Genomic DNA, 16,232 nt, shown 5'->3' on the forward strand with positions numbered 1-16,232 from the left:
TTCAGACAACACTTCATACATATATTTCCGCTTAATATTTCATCTTCTTTCGAAATCCTTCCTAAAAGAGTTATTCTTAAATATTTTTACCACAAAAGCAAGTTTTGTGTCTTGAAAAATTTTATGATCCTTTAGTCTATTTTAGAATCCTAGAAATAAGAGTCGACACTCCTCGATTCGCGTGGCCAAGTAGGTACATAATACGTACACTTATTGTTACACCACCCACTCACATCGCCCTGGTAACGTTTTACTCAGTTCCGCTCGTCGATAATCATGACGCCAGTCGCGCGTCAGTCACTATGATATCCTCATCTAATAGATCGTAGACAATTTTTTGGAACGCAACAATGGTTATAGCGTTCAGTAAAAAAGCAGCTTTGCTATTGTTGTCAGATTCTTTAATATAAAATATTATCTTTAATATATAAAATATATATAAAACTTTAATATAATATTTTTAGTAATATTAATATAATTGGTCATACATTTAAATCCAGTGAAGAATTAAGGATATATTACACATACTTCAAAGTAATGAAAAAGCAATGAAAAAATTACAGATTATTCCAGATCGCACTTAAAAGTAACACAATATCTCGTTTATAATCCTTACTAATTAAGAAAAAAAAAAGATTATTTAATACAAACAATTAAGCAATGGGTCATCTAGATCAAAAATTATTTCAAGAAGAAACATTTTTTAAATCTGTGCTCTAATAGAAATGTATACAAATGTTTTATAAAATAAAATTCCCAATTTTTTATACAGTGTTTTAGGTATTTGAGATGATTTATGCAAAATTACATCGTAATGTAGAAATTAATTGTTCTGTAAATAAACAAAATATTTATTTCTTCTAAATCTTTATAACTAATGTTTGAATCGCAATAAAACTTTGCGTAAGTCATTTTAAGTACTTAAAACTCGAAGTATTGTATTAAAAAATTGAAATTTATATCATTTTTAATTTTAATTTAATAACAATAAAAATAATAATAAATAGAATAAGTAAAATGACAAAATCTTGTTATTCAAGGAAAATAAATTGTTATAAACATAATTTTCGTACGTATATACTTTAGTTAAACTATAAATATTAACACATTTATAAAAACAGATATAATTAATTAAGGGTAAGAACTAATCATTATTAAAATATCTTATAACACAGTAAGCAAAGGTGCTTTTTCTGAACGCAGCCAATTTTTCGGGATGAGATTACAATAGCAAGGGGGTGCAAGGAGAACATGGAGCGGTGAGTCAGCGGCAAGTTATTGGTAACCGGCTTTCCTCTCTCTTTCCCTCTCTCTTCATCTCTGCCCCATTGGTGAGCTCTTTCCGTCCCGTTTCTTTTTTGTTCTCTCGCAATGTATAATCCCGTTGTGGTTATTACTCCTCGCTCTCCGTCTCATGTTTCTCAACGCTCTGACACTTTCGAACGAATCGGCGCCGGCCGCCGCGAGTCCAAGTAACTCTTCATTGCGCGCACAGTTCTGTCGGTCGCGCAGGTGCGTCGCCGATTTTGTCCTCGTGTTCACCATCACGACGCTTCCCGATTAGGAGCGCAAAGAGAATCAGGAATCTCTTCTCTTTTAGAGATTTATACGTGATAGTCTCTCTTACACTGTAAGTATGTGATGTATTTCTTTTCTTTTATCTTCTACTTCGATTTTTCTCGCTTTCGTTGTAGTTTCATTGTTTGCGTTCTTACATAATGTTTCTTAACTCTCCAGCTGACTAGTGAGTCTATTCTATTCATTTAAATTTATAAATTTCTTTGTTAAAAATATCAAATAATGTAATTTTCTTTATTATATATCTGCAAATTTGGATTATTCTTAAAATATACTTAATTCACTTTTTGTTATTTTGTTTTCTTGATATTCATTGATATCTTTTAATTAATTATTTATTAAATGAGGCTTATAGATTATTAGCATCAATAATTGTTTTGCAGGTCCGAAAGATTAATTAATTCTTCGGGGTCGCTATAATTACGTCTGTTTTTCTTGTTCCTTCATCGCTTTCAATTTGCACGCCAGTGCGCAGCTTTTACCGTGTTGCTGAGGTAGTAATTAACGGTTCGGTAAACTTTATCGGAGAGACAGACATATCTGACGTAATGGTATAAATTAGATACGTTGTTCTATTTTTCATTATTTGGATTTCTATTTATCTTCTCGACTAGATCTACTTTTAATCGAAAATAATTAACATATCGTTAAAAATAATTCGGTTTTGTGCAAATATCTTTTAATAACGTTTCATAATCAAGGATTCGAGATCCGTACCGACAGGAAAGCTGTAAGATATGCAGGTAATAATTTTGATATATGTAATTTATATTCTTTATTAACTTACAAGACGTTTAAGTACCGTTTCTGAAACCGGCTCCGACCGGCCAGGCAAGATATCGGTCGTCCTCAGTTTCATTCATCAACAGTTCGCAGTTTATCTTGGTCTCACATCAGTTCATTTACCACACTATCTCGTTAGCGTTAATTACAATTGGTTGTGTTGAGAAAAAAGCATTGTTGTAAGATTTTTTTAATATAATTGATTTATATATTTAGTTTCAGTGAGAAACTAGAGTAAAATCAATCATAAAGAATTTTACAACAATTTCGAAATTGCTTTTTCTGCTAAACACAGCTAATTAAAATCGTACAATTTATTTTAAACTGATAATCAAATCTTCCATTCTGATCCTCTCGAAGGAATATGAAATATCTTACAAAGGAACATGTTAAGTAATATAAAAAAAATTAACATTATTAATCGAAAAGTTCGAAACATTTGAAATTAGTATTCTAGATAGTCAAATCTTAGAATCCTACAGATTCTGTATCTGACTTAGGTTGGAATTTGTTTGATCATTTTAACTTAAACACAAAATATCTCGAGAACAATACATTTTGGAAAAAAAAAACGTTTTAAATAAAAATTGTAGAGATTGAAGAGAGTCATTAGATGAGTTATTTAGATTTTAGGTCCAGGGTGTTATTGATTTCCAAATGGACCAATATCACTTTTAGAATGTTTCCTTGTTAGCTTCGTTTTTTGAATTGAATGTCATTTCGGCAAAATTTCGTGCTATCAACAATAATCTAATTTTTGCCCAGTGTACCAAAACGATTGCATCTTGACGTGCTAGCCGCTTGGAAAGTGATCGTAAATCGATCGATGCAATCGCCCGTTGCAAGGTCATGTGAAACTTTCGCGAAATAATTATCCGAACCGGTCGAAAGAACGCTCGCATGACGCGCTTCACAAGGATGATTTTCTGTGAGTCATCCTTGGGGCAATGCGCTGCACTTTGCTATTAACGCGAGGAAAAAGCGAGATGCGAAATGAAATCTTTTAAGACGAGTCTTATCTCGACGCTATTCTCACCTTCACCTAGATGCTCATCGGATTCAACTTATCTTCCAGCTTCCAACGAATACAAACCGCGTCATTTTCCAACATGGAGAAGCGCAATCGCGAATTATCGCTTTTTGAGCAAAAAACATCCGTTAGATAAATTTCACATTATTTATCTGATGCGGCCTATAACTATACACAATTTAAACCTGTAACTATACTTTGCAAATCATTCATCGGACGTTATACACATTCTCTTTGTTGCCCAGTGCAATGTGCAGTCGTGCTTGAACACGACACGCCGTGTATGATTCAGAGCGCGTCCCGCTTTTGCTAGCGGACATGGTTCTTCTCATGTGTTACTCCTATATGTGTTACTTCGTTGTCCACTTCGTTAATAATAAAAAAATAAAATCGCAGATATATTATGTACATTTGATAACTAATGAATGAAAATAAAAACGAATATCACTATATACCTACTCTGTGCTCCAATTAACAGAGCAACAAGTCACAATAATGTTAAAATAATAAAAGTCATAATTGAAAAGTGACTTTTAATGGATCATTTTGAAGTTTTTTTCATGTTATTTTGATGTCATGATGACTTGTCTTTTATTTGATGATAAATGTTTCTGTGTATATTTCTTTCCCTGAGATAAAGTTACTTGTCTTACAAAATTTATTTGAGAGAAATATATTTATTTCACTGAAATAAATATTTATTTAAATATGTGCAATAAAATTTTATTCTTAAAAAATAAGTCATCTATTTTATTTTTTTACATTTGATGAGATATATTTCACAGAAATGTTTTTCATCAACTAATAAATATCAATGAAAATGTCGTAAGAAATATTTATTTCGCAATTCTTCATTCAACATTTGTCTCAGGAGAAATAAACTTCGTTTTTTTCATCATTTTGGCGATTGATCTCGTTTTCACCTTGAATTTTATTATTTTGTTATTTAAACTCGACCCAAATAAAATTATCATATACGCACTTATATTTATATCGCAGGTATAAATTTTTTTATTTACGAATTCTCGATGTCAGATTTCTCATCAGATCTTGTGAATGCTTCGAAAATATCAAAATTCGATATCGGAAAAATTTCATTGCGTATTTTAAAATCAATCAAAAATTGGTGTCATGAAAAAATGTTTTATTTGTAATGTTTCAGATTATCGACGCGTATCTGAAAAAGAAAACAAAATGTCCGAATACTGCGAATATATGTGGTGCGATCCCGCCCGAGGTCGTAGTAGTTTGGCCCGTAGCATTTATGAAGAAGGAGGCAGATTCGATAAACGTGATAAGAAACTAGCCATTAAGACTGTCAGATCTATACTTCGACAAATGCCGGATGTAGGTAAGAATTGCACTAAATAAAATCAAAATTAATTTATCACATGTGTATCGGAATATCGTTCTTATGAGAGACAATATGTACTGGCTCTATTCTTTCTATGACTAAACGAGAGAGATATGTATAGTGTATTTATCCATGAGACGTCCTGGAAACATCTAAGACGTTCAGAAGACATAGAGATATCCTCTAGATATCTTCAGGATGAGTACACTCTTCATACAGCACAAACACCTCTTGAAAGAATTGTTACATGGGGAGTGTATACTTGTTATTGTACTTAAAATAAAATAGATAATATTTAAAGTTTGATGAAAGTGAGAAAAAAATTTAATGTTCAATATAATGACAAAGAACAGAACTCAAAATAATAATGTGACTATTCTATTTTCCAAGTGAAGTTATCAACAACTGTTTTTTACAATTGCTTGAATAAAAATAATCTTCAATTAATTGTAAAAACGGGAAAGATAGACGTCATCGACGATTAAGGACAAATATTAGTATGTTCAGTCTATGTTGTATATACACTTCCGGGGAATATTCTCATTCGAATTGCTTCCGGTCGCGCACAGCATTTCACGAATAGCATTGCAATGATCGGCCTTCGTTTGTTATGTTCAGACCTGGAACATTGCACGGATGAATATATCACGCGCTTCCTGCTAGCCCGGAAGTATCGCACCGAGCAAGCAGCGGCTTTGATAGCCGCTTATCAGGCGCAAATAACACATCGCCAGGATATCTTCGGTAATCTCACTGCCCGGGATCCGGCATTGCAGCGTGCGCTTCGCGCAGGTATACCGGGTGTCTTACCTGCACGTGACAGGTATGAATAATGATCTCTCAAGGGACACATAAAAGTCAACAAAAAATTTTAATGAGTTCATTTTGATTCTCAACGTCAATAATAGTCAAATTTTATAAATTTGGCAAACGTTTTGAAAATTTTATAAATTTTCATGACGTCAAAATAAAGTCATTTTGACTTTTTCACTTGACTTGATATGTTCCTTAGGCTCTTACAGTTAGTTTCTGATGAACGCCCTGCTAATTTATGCTTATTCGCCTTTCCGTCGTTATCGGCACGCGCCGTGTACGTGCCGGAAATGCTTCGTCTTGCGCATAAATATTAACATGGTATTTTGTTTTATACAAGAATGCAAACGTATTCGTGATCGAGTTATTTAATATTTAAATATTTTTGGTAATCTAAGCTATTTAAAAGAGAAAAAATCTTATCTCTTTCTTAATTGTTTTAATAATGTAAATAAAACAGAAATTTATTTGTAATGATCATTCTATAATAAGCCATTAGTAATAAATCAGAAGTCAGAAGTCAGCTAGAAACTAATTAATCACAGTTGAATATGAGAAGAATAATTGACTATGATTAGTCAATTTCTAGTTACAAAATTTCTGACTAATTATTACTAATAACTTAGAATGTGTGAATTATTAATCAATTATCTTATTAATTATCTTATTAATTATTTCATTAATTTTTGTTTTACTATAAATTAATATAGGAAAGGTAGATGCGTGCTGGTTATTTTGGCGTCGCAATGGGATCCTGTAGCCGTGCCCGCATTGTCCGTTCAACGAGCGATATTCTTAGTTCTGGAAATACTTATTCAAGATCCTCGAAATCAGGTACACATTCGTTATTTATTAGTCAATCTTCCATTAGTCTTATTCCATGAAATCGACTATTATCATATTATTATAAAGTGGCTGCTTTTTATGTTTTTAAAGCAACGAATTTTTTAGAGCTTAATTTTGAAAGGTATTGATGCATCGTTCCTATCTTGATGGAACTAAACTATGAAAAAAACTATAAAAGACCCAAAAGTTCTATATTAATATAAGTTCAGTATTATAAAATGCAAAAATAATAATTACAAATAAAAAATAATAAATTCAATATTATAAAATATATTATGATATAAAAATTTAAGTTCAATGTTAATATAAAAATGTAAGCGTCGAAGTTCATAACTCGTTATCATACGTACTTATATAATAATAGTAAAAAGAAATCCATTATTTTTGCATGAAATTGAATGGAAAAATAATGGATTTTTTTTTTACTACACCTAATATATTAATATGTTTTGAATTCGACAGCAGCTAATGCTGTTTCATTCAGCTAAATCTAAACGATCAGCCTAGACTCGGTATCCACTTCTGGAATTATTACACGCTGCTTGAATGCTTAACGATGACCTACGGCTCCTTTTTTTTCAGCAATCCGGTTTCGTCGCCGTGGTAGACTGGAGCGGATTTTCGTTACGACAGGGCGGTGCATTGGGGGCAGCGGCTCTGCGAAATTTAATAGCTGCTCTACGTGGGCGATTTCCCGCCCGATTCAAGGCAATACACTTCCTCTCGGCGCCGCTCTACGTCCAGGCAACTCTGGCCCTGGTGAAGCCATTTTTGGATGAGAAGACACGAAATAAGGTAAGGCATACATAAGTAATGCATAAAAAAAATCTTCTGAGACCGATATTCAGGGCCGGTATTCGTTCTGTTCTTATTTCAAAAACCGTCTTAAGTAATCGTCTTAAGATGCTAATACGATTCATGACACATTAAGATTATACTTAAAACAGTCTGAAAGTGTAAGACTCGACTATAAATATAAACTAAGTAAAATATGTCAATTAATGCAATTGGTTTGAGTGGAGATAAGTATTTACATAATTATAATCATGCTTCAATAGTTCAATGTACGCAACGAAATTATAACTGTAAAATTTTATTTCATATATCATAATAAAAATTTATTATTACGTCTGCCTGCAAGTAGATCAACTAGACTCGATAATTTATTTCTGATCATTTGCTATCCAGTTTTTATCGTATGTAGCAAATAGTTCAACGCATAAATCCGTTGCTTGCCTACGACGTAATCTGCAAGAAAAACATAGAATAAGCTGAATTTCTTAGTAAAGCGATACCTTCGGAAATATGCATAAATGTGGCTACAAATTATTATTTAGACATTACTGATAATCGTCCCTCGAATGCAAAAAGATATTATCGTTTTTCTCCTGGCAGATTTATCTGCACGGCAACAATCTCAGTACGCTTCACGAACACCTGCCAACGGACATCCTGCCGGCGGAGCTCGGTGGAACGGGGCCAGCCTTCAACCCGGGATTATGGGCAGAGCCGGTCATCCACTCGGCGATGAAAGAGGCCGAGCTCGCCGCCGCCGCCGCTAAAAAGGGAAAAGACGATCATGTCGACATGCAAGAACCGGCCAACCTTCGAGACGGATCGGAAACCGCAAACGAAAACCATCAGAGGAGCGATGGCTTGGACGTTCCAACGAACGCGGATAAAACATTCTTGAATAATTCCGACAATTCCACAAAACTCTCTGGGAGAGCGCTGCAAATGGATGTAGAGCTAGATGTAATAAATAAGCGATTGAACAAACAGAAAGAGGCGACGGGATCAGTAAGAAATAACGAGGACAGAATTAAGGAACAATTACACGAACGAATCAGTAACGGAAAGATAAACGAGACACATCAGTCTGAAGATAGAACAGATCAGTCCAATATCATTGACTTAACGTTTTTTGACGCGGATATCAACTTGAACGAGTTTGAGATGATTTCCAATAGGTCGTGTAAAGAGAGCAAGGACAACTCATTGGATAATAGATTAGAAGAAAGAGCTCTCATCACCAACGGCAACAGCGAAACACCGTCGGAGAAAACGAATCTCATAACGTAATGTCGATCTCCATAGATCTAAGTATTTGTAATACTTACTGATAGAAATCTATCTTTTCCTGCTAAATGAATTTTTTATAAGTGACGCGAATCTCTAAATAACGGCTCGAACAGTTTCGAGATATTATATGAGTAATTTTATGATCGCAACAAATTCTCTTGTAGACTATTTTCTAGATATAATTTGGCTCGATGCTTTTCTGGTTATGGATTTTCGCTTTCTTGGAATGTATAAAATCAGGAGATGAAATTTTTATATTGACCTTAAAATACTATTAGAAGTGAATATTATAAGCGCACTGAAAAGTCGAAGTCAAGTTTTTCAATAATTTTTATCCTTGAACTGTATTTATAAAACGTGCAAAAATATTAAATTTGTATTAAAATTTATAAAAATATACGACAAATTTTATGATGTTATGATCCTTGCATTAGGCATGTTTAACTTAATTATGACAATTGTTGAAAATGTGATATCTGTTTATCAAATTATACATAGGCAGCTCTTCCCTCTAGGACAACAATCTAATTAATATTAAAGAGACTGTAATAGAAAAATAAGGGCTGTTCATGCTATTTTATAATCATTCTGATATATTTAATAAGAATCAAGTATGTTTTGGAAAATTTGTAACGGTTGGTAAAATGTCTTTTCTATTCAGTTATGAGAACTGAAGAATGAATGAGCATGAGACATTTCGTGAAATATATAAATATCATACATTACAAATAGTGCAGTCTTAATGAAATCATATTTTTTTGCTAGTAACAAAATAAATATTTTCAATACAATCTATATTTTTTAAAATAACGTACATATATAGATATTTTAAATAGCATCTACAAAATACATTTTTTTTCAGCTTACAAATGCTGTATATTGAACCTATAATGAAACTTATTCTTCCAGTAACTATTTGTCTAATAGATAAATTTTTTTGCATATCTGCATTTTATACATACATATATGTAATAAGTTATTTATTACGAAGATAAATCAGAAAATTTGAAATTTGTAGAACTCTAAGATGTGATTTATTATGCACTGCATCTAAATGTACAATAATTTTGACGCGATGTGATATAATAACATATATTTAAGTTAAAATTATATTTTAAACGCGACAACTTACATTCCGCACTTCTTTCCTTTATATTATATTGATTATTGTAAAAGTACTTAATTAAGCTATAAAATTATCTTACATTATTCATATTAATGAAATAATTTGTTATTTACAACAGTAATGCTGAAAAAAGAATAATGGACATGAGGAAGATCTTGTGATGAAATAATATAATAAAAATTTATTTCGATAGATAAAATATATATATATGTGTGTGTGTGTGTGTGTGTGTGTGTGTGTGTGTGTGTGTGTGTGTATAAATTTTCAACATCAATACATGTCTTAAATAATATAGAATGTCTTATCACATGTTACCAAAAGCACCCTGCTATCATCTGATTTTACATATATTACGTATGAAAATAGAAAATTCTATATATAGAAGTTTGAGGTATATAATACTGCAATTCAACATAAAATGGAAAATATTCATATGTAGAACTATCTTCTCTATTATACAAATATTTAATGTATCATTTTGAAAATTAAAATTTTCGTTTTTCTCATGCAAGAGTGCGTATTTGCACATAGCGATATTTTTATTTTATGTTGAATTAATCGTAAATAATATCGTTAAAATATAATTGGCTGCATTAATATCGCAACATCGATTATTATATTATTTCAAGGAGTTCCAATAAACAATTGGTCAGAAGATTCATGTACATTTTCTTATTTAGATATTATATAATATAAATGTTACCTTAGAATTTCATAAATGCAAAGTTACAACATAATCATACATATATAAACTTACTTCATCACAAAATTTACGGAATATCAAATATTGTAAGAAATTTCATATTAAATGCATGTGAATATACATACTCATATATACAAATTCATATTCGTATAATTCGTATTCGTATAATTTGTACTTTACCTCTCGATAGTGTTTACATAGATGAAAATCTTGATATAAATATAATACTTCGCAAGAGAAAGATGGCAGAGTAGGTAAGATGAGGCTTTTATGTGTGTATCGTTCATTCATAGAATTATTATCTATGACAGTATTAAACATCAGGCTATTATTGCTGGTGGTACCCATCCTCCGAAACCTCGTTCCAATTCTTCCGCAACAGCGAGAGATAAATGATCTTGATAAAGTCCTGCTACGATCTATATGATTATATTATTATATTACTTAAATATACAAGTGAGACACTACCTTTTAATTTTGCATAGAAATATACGAATACACACTTGTAATCCAATGGGAAGTCCTTGTTTATTTAAACCTAATGGACAAGCCGTAGCCGGTAGGCCTAATACATTAATGATTGCAGTATAAGAAAAATTGAATGGCTTACACAACGGTTCATGATGCATTGGAGCTGCAGTTGGATGTGTTGGATATAAAAACACACCGTCTTCTCCTAAAATATCCTAAAAAAAATATTATAAATATAAAACATCATGTATATTTTCATATATAGAAAAATTTTACAGCAATAGCACTTGAAGCATGTGTTGATATAAAAATCATATAACAAAAAAAAATAACACAACAGTACCTTAAATTCTTGATAAAGATCTTTACTCTGTTGCATAAGTCGAACATGTTTCTCACTTCCATGTTTTAAGCCGCATTTTTCAAATATGGCAGTGACAAGAGCAACCAAAGTGTGATTGCTCATAAATAACATCCATTTAATAATTTCCAACCAGACATTAAGTTGACCTTTTCTATTGGTTAGCTCGTATGAAAAATCTTCCTCTTTCTTACATGACATGTTTGCTAACCAGAGGGCTATGCTTTTTTTAAGCTTCTTTATGTTTACTTTCGTGGCTTTAACTTTGTGCGCTTTTTCGAAATAATTTATCACTCTTTTCATAACGGCTTTTATCTCTAGATCCACTGGCGAAATCAGATACTGACCACCATCGTCTTCCATATAATAGAGCTAAAGTTACATAGAAATATGATTCCCTAATTATTATATGATAAATCATTTATATAATATTAACCTTGATATTTTGCTGCACAAGCATGCATATATAAAGTAAGATTAAGTTCAAGAAAAACTAATTAAATTTAAGAAAAAATAATTAATTTTATTTCAAACCATATTTTATTTTAAATCTATACATAACTTACCTTGATTTTCGAAATATCCACTTTCTGATTTAACTTCAATAAATCGGCATTTTTATCTGCGATAATTTTAAGAATTAATGTTAAATCTTGTGCAAATCTACACATTGGTCCAATGGCGAGTAATTGCTCTTGATCATCACCATGTGCACTAGGATATTGACCATCATTCGAAACAATTCCTATAATAAAAATATAATATTTTCACATTGATAACAAGAAATATTTAAATTATTCAAATTCTCAATTTTCGTCACCCTTAGTTGGCTTATGACCAAAAATTCCATTGAAAAATGCCGGCATACGAATAGAGCCACCAATATCCGAGCCAATTCCAAATGGTGATCCAGCTGCTGCTTGTATACAGCCTTCACCACCCGAAGAACCACCCACAATATGTCTGAAAATGAATAATAATGAAATAAGAAATTTTTGTAGGATTTTATCTTGTTATTTCTGTAGTACATTCAAATTCAAATTATAATAAAGTTATGAAGAAATTTCGTAACTGCTGCCTAATATATACATTGGCATACTTATAATACATTAATCTATAATATCATATATTGAATATTAAAGCAAATTTAATAATTATATTTTAATATATTCTTTGTGATTTAATTGTACATTATAAAACAAAATTTATTTCATCTCTTCAAGAATTTTTTCGATAAAGTTTCGATAAATAATTATATGTGTTCAATAAATATTGTGAAATAATTGGAGATGATATTATATTATACCAATGATACGTATTGGTATAATTACCAACGTATTATACCTTGTATTATATGGATTCTTGGTGATACCAAATAAACAATTACTGCTTTCCCACCACATTGCCAGTTCTGAAACATTTGTCAGTGCCAGAGGTATGGCTCCAACTGATCTTATTAATCTTATCACTTCTGCATCTCTATCAACGACAGTGTTTTTCCGTATAACTAGACCAGCCGTTTGCTGCATGTTTTTGACTGCAATACAGTCCTACAATAATACAAATGATATCCTTAAATTATAGTCACATAATTATGTTAACAGGTGATAAAAAGCAAAAATTTAATTGTTTAAACTCGGTTCTTCTAATAAAATTAAATTGTGAAACAAATAAGACTCAAAAGTTACCTTGGTGGTAAAAGGTATGCCAAATAATGGTTTTTCTTTGGCCAGAAATTCCACAGATGGAGCATCCTGAGATTTTAACAGTTCATCGCATTTTCTCGCTTCTTTAAGAGCTTCTTCAAAGCATTCTGCGACCACACAGTTGAGTATCGGTTGAATCTCTTTTATTCTTTCTATATATGAAGATACCACATCTTCGGAAGTTAACTGTAAATAATAAATAGTTACATAATGACTAATAATTAGCCAACATGAGCAGAAGTGTGTCGTCTAGTTAATAAGATTTATCCTGGTTATGTTATTAATTATGATATTTAGTACGATGCAGATCTAGTTCTTTTATGTTTCGAAGAAACAATTAATGGTAAAATTAATGGAAAAATAGAGAAAATACAGACGAGTTATTTTTATTTCTTATGTTCAAGATAAGCATCGCAATACTACTTGGTATCAATAATAACTCATATAATTAAAAAATAAAACTTCACTTTTTTATTCGATAATTTAAATCGATAATTTAAAAGATCAGCGAGCAGAAATGAGCTGATAAAAACTTATCAAAAGCAAGTTTATCAAACCTTCAAACAGTCAAAATTTATCAAACACTGAGCAAATTAAAAAAATGTGAGATAAAAACTTACTTGTCTATTTCGAATTTTTAACGCTAAAGTGGTTGTGCTGTGCAGGAGAGTTAAATCTTTGATAGGTGGTTGAGATTGCGCCGGCCCTCTGACAAAAGCAACTAATAGTGATATTCCTCTCACAATTAGTTCTACCAGACGATGGCACACGCCTAGGATCTGTTGAATTTGCATCCTGTCTCGTGTTTATTCTTCAACTGACATCAAAGAAACCTGCTTCACCTGCCAAGAAAGAAAAAAATACATATTTGCAATTTTAATTATTTTAATGTATTTAATCGTCTATTGTATATATATATTCATAAGATGCATTATTCACTAACAAAAATTAAAATATCTTTCTACATTATATATTTTGATTAATCAGAATCCAATTAAAATATTTAATAATAAACGTAATAATTAAAATTAAATTTAATATTAAAAATTGTTTTCATAAAATTTTTTGTTCATAAATATTTATACGTCAAACTCGTTAAATAAAGTTTCATGAAGAAAATAATAATTCTATTAATATAATCCGCTATGATTCACAGTGTATTCAATGGCGTAAACGAGGCTAAGGATAAAATAACACACAAGAATAACCAGTTCAATTTTGTAATTTAAAAATTATAAATGCGCATCATTTAAAGATACGAGCAAAACAAGAATTATTTTCATATTATGAATTTTATAATATCACAATATAATTAATTATATATGACAATTGCGTGTCAGAAATATATTGTGACGTGGTACATACTGATCGAATGGAAATATGAATCATCATTCTGCCTTGGAAAATGTTATCGTGTGAACTGTCTCGCAATATTGTACGATTTGCCTACAACTTATTACGTTGTTGACTTCTTTTTTACGAATATTGTAATTATATGTAACGAGTATTGTAATTAATATTCTACTTAGTACATATTTTAATAATTCCTCATATTTTTTACATTGTTTTCCACAAATTAAGGTAACGTTTTCAATTGATAAATAAATTTATTTTCAAACGTTGAATTATAACGTTGAATTATAACGTCTAAGTAAAATGGTTTGCAAGAATAAAATAAAAAAATAATTCTTTTCATATTCAATTGTAAATGAAAAAGAGGGAGAAAAATGAAGATTAAAGGAAAGGAACATTTAACGGAAAGTACGGTATTATTTCTTTGTTATTTTTTGAATGAATCGCTTTAAAATCACATTTGTTATGTTAAAAAAATAATTAAAAAATGATATCGAAATTTATTCTTTGTAAATTAATGCTGTATATCCACGAATTTATGGACAAGTAAAAACGTATTAAAACGTTTATTGTTAATGGAATTTTACTGAACATTGATCTCTAAATATAATATCCCAAGAAAGAAATATTTCAAAATTATGCTTTGTTATGCTTGATTGCGTATTTCACGTACTTACGACAATGATGACTTAACATACGTGACCGTACGCTGGCAATAATAGGTAAGTGGCAATAATAGATAAAATTTCGCTGCTGGAAAATTACGTAAATATTTCTAAGCAGACCGATTCAAGGGCGTGAATTCTAGAACGATACACGCTTACGCACTTAATCCGGTGGACACCCATTAATGATATAATCATGAAATTACATATCAAGGCTAACGGAACAATACGCTTGAATTTAAGCAGCTTTGCACATAATGGAATTACAACAGAGTGATCTCTTGTGCTTTTGTACACAATAGCAAAATGTCGATAAACTATTCGTCTGTACTACGGCTTTGTGTAATTACGACATTATTTGCTGAAGAGAGTAAAAGTTTGTCGAATCCTGAAAGTGCAAATTTATCTAGTTTAAGCAGTAACTTAATTAGCAGTTTGAACTAAAAGTCCGAAATTTATAGTACTACACACAAGTGGTTTGTTTATTATTTCTCTTGCAATGTTGCAAAAATGTAAAAGTTTGTAAAATGATAAATTTTTAATTAATTCTTTTCAAAAGATCTCCGTCAAACTCTATAAATTAATTAAATTGCTCATAAAAATGATGTTAAATACAAATAGTTATTTCGCAGTAGAGATCTTTCACGAAAAATCAATTGAGAGATTTTATATACCGTAATTTCGCGAATATGTCACATTTCACGTCTCTGATTCACTGTCGTATTTTGAATGATGTTGGACAGCTTGTGCGCGAGTACGAATCACTTCTCGGTTTAAACAAGGCTATTTCGTGCAATCGCTCAAGATACACAAGGTTATAAAGTTTCTACATGCAAGAGTAAAGATAATACAATTGAAATAGTGCAAACAAGTGGAATAATAGTATCCTATACGTTCTGAATCAACATTCGTTTATTGACGAATGTAACATGATTTATGTTAAATTAAATGATTTATGTTAAACTTCAATGAGAAACTTGAGAAAACAAACAAAATACATGTTTGTTACATGTATACACGTGCTAATCAGTAATATTATTTATCATTCATTATATAACAATGCAAACTTATTGTTATGGCAAGTTTTACGATAAGAAGATAATGCAACTTGAAAAGTTAAATATACCCCCCAACACTATTATACAGAGACAAAAAAATTAGAATAATTCAACATATTTACAAACAAGAATATTTACATAAAAACTGGTGTGCAAATGATGCGCTCTATACTTTAGAGCGCATCATTTGCACACCAGTTTTTGATGAATTATTAACATCAGTATTGTTAGTATAAAAGTATATATTATATAATATTAGTATATGTAGACTTCTGCATAGTTGAGATGGTCACGAAGTGGAAT

The 16,232-nt window shown here is 30.9% G+C and overlaps 2 protein-coding genes across 8 annotated transcripts in view; one reads left to right on the top strand and one right to left on the bottom strand.

Moving 5' to 3' along the window:
• The window catches only part of LOC108694627 (clavesin-2-like), a 13,511-nt gene extending 4,670 nt beyond the window's left edge, over positions 1-8,841 (top strand). For 2 of the 4 annotated variants that reach the window (XM_018204223.1, XM_018204221.1), the window contains 5 exons: positions 4,554-4,742; positions 5,364-5,568; positions 6,269-6,392; positions 6,987-7,199; positions 7,800-8,841. In XM_018204223.1, the coding sequence (XP_018059712.1) occupies positions 4,586-4,742; positions 5,364-5,568; positions 6,269-6,392; positions 6,987-7,199; positions 7,800-8,486 (1,386 nt within the window). In that variant the 5' untranslated portion in view covers positions 4,554-4,585 and the 3' untranslated portion in view covers positions 8,487-8,841. Of the gene's footprint in view, positions 1-1,514; positions 1,631-2,279; positions 2,322-4,553; positions 4,743-5,363; positions 5,569-6,268; positions 6,393-6,986; positions 7,200-7,799 lie in introns of those variants that run through there. The other 2 variants (XM_018204224.1, XM_018204225.1) reach the window with 2 other exon arrangements.
• Positions 8,842-10,431: 1,590 nt separating this feature from the next.
• The window catches only part of LOC108694678 (fatty-acid amide hydrolase 2), a 13,980-nt gene continuing 8,179 nt past the window's right edge, over positions 10,432-16,232 (bottom strand). For all 4 annotated transcript variants that reach the window (XM_018204312.1, XM_018204308.1, XM_018204309.1 and 1 more), the window contains 8 exons: positions 13,474-13,695; positions 12,836-13,039; positions 12,492-12,697; positions 11,968-12,110; positions 11,714-11,892; positions 11,130-11,519; positions 10,819-11,001; positions 10,432-10,734 (listed from right to left, as the gene is read on the bottom strand). In XM_018204312.1, coding sequence (XP_018059801.1) covers positions 10,636-10,734; positions 10,819-11,001; positions 11,130-11,519; positions 11,714-11,892; positions 11,968-12,110; positions 12,492-12,697; positions 12,836-13,039; positions 13,474-13,647 — 1,578 coding nt within the window. In that variant the 5' untranslated portion in view covers positions 13,648-13,695 and the 3' untranslated portion in view covers positions 10,432-10,635. The remainder of the gene's footprint in view (positions 10,735-10,818; positions 11,002-11,129; positions 11,520-11,713; positions 11,893-11,967; positions 12,111-12,491; positions 12,698-12,835; positions 13,040-13,473; positions 13,696-16,232) is intronic.

Source organism: Atta colombica, unplaced genomic scaffold, assembly GCF_001594045.1.
Source record: "Atta colombica isolate Treedump-2 unplaced genomic scaffold, Acol1.0 scaffold121, whole genome shotgun sequence".
Taxonomy (NCBI): domain Eukaryota; kingdom Metazoa; phylum Arthropoda; class Insecta; order Hymenoptera; family Formicidae; genus Atta; species Atta colombica.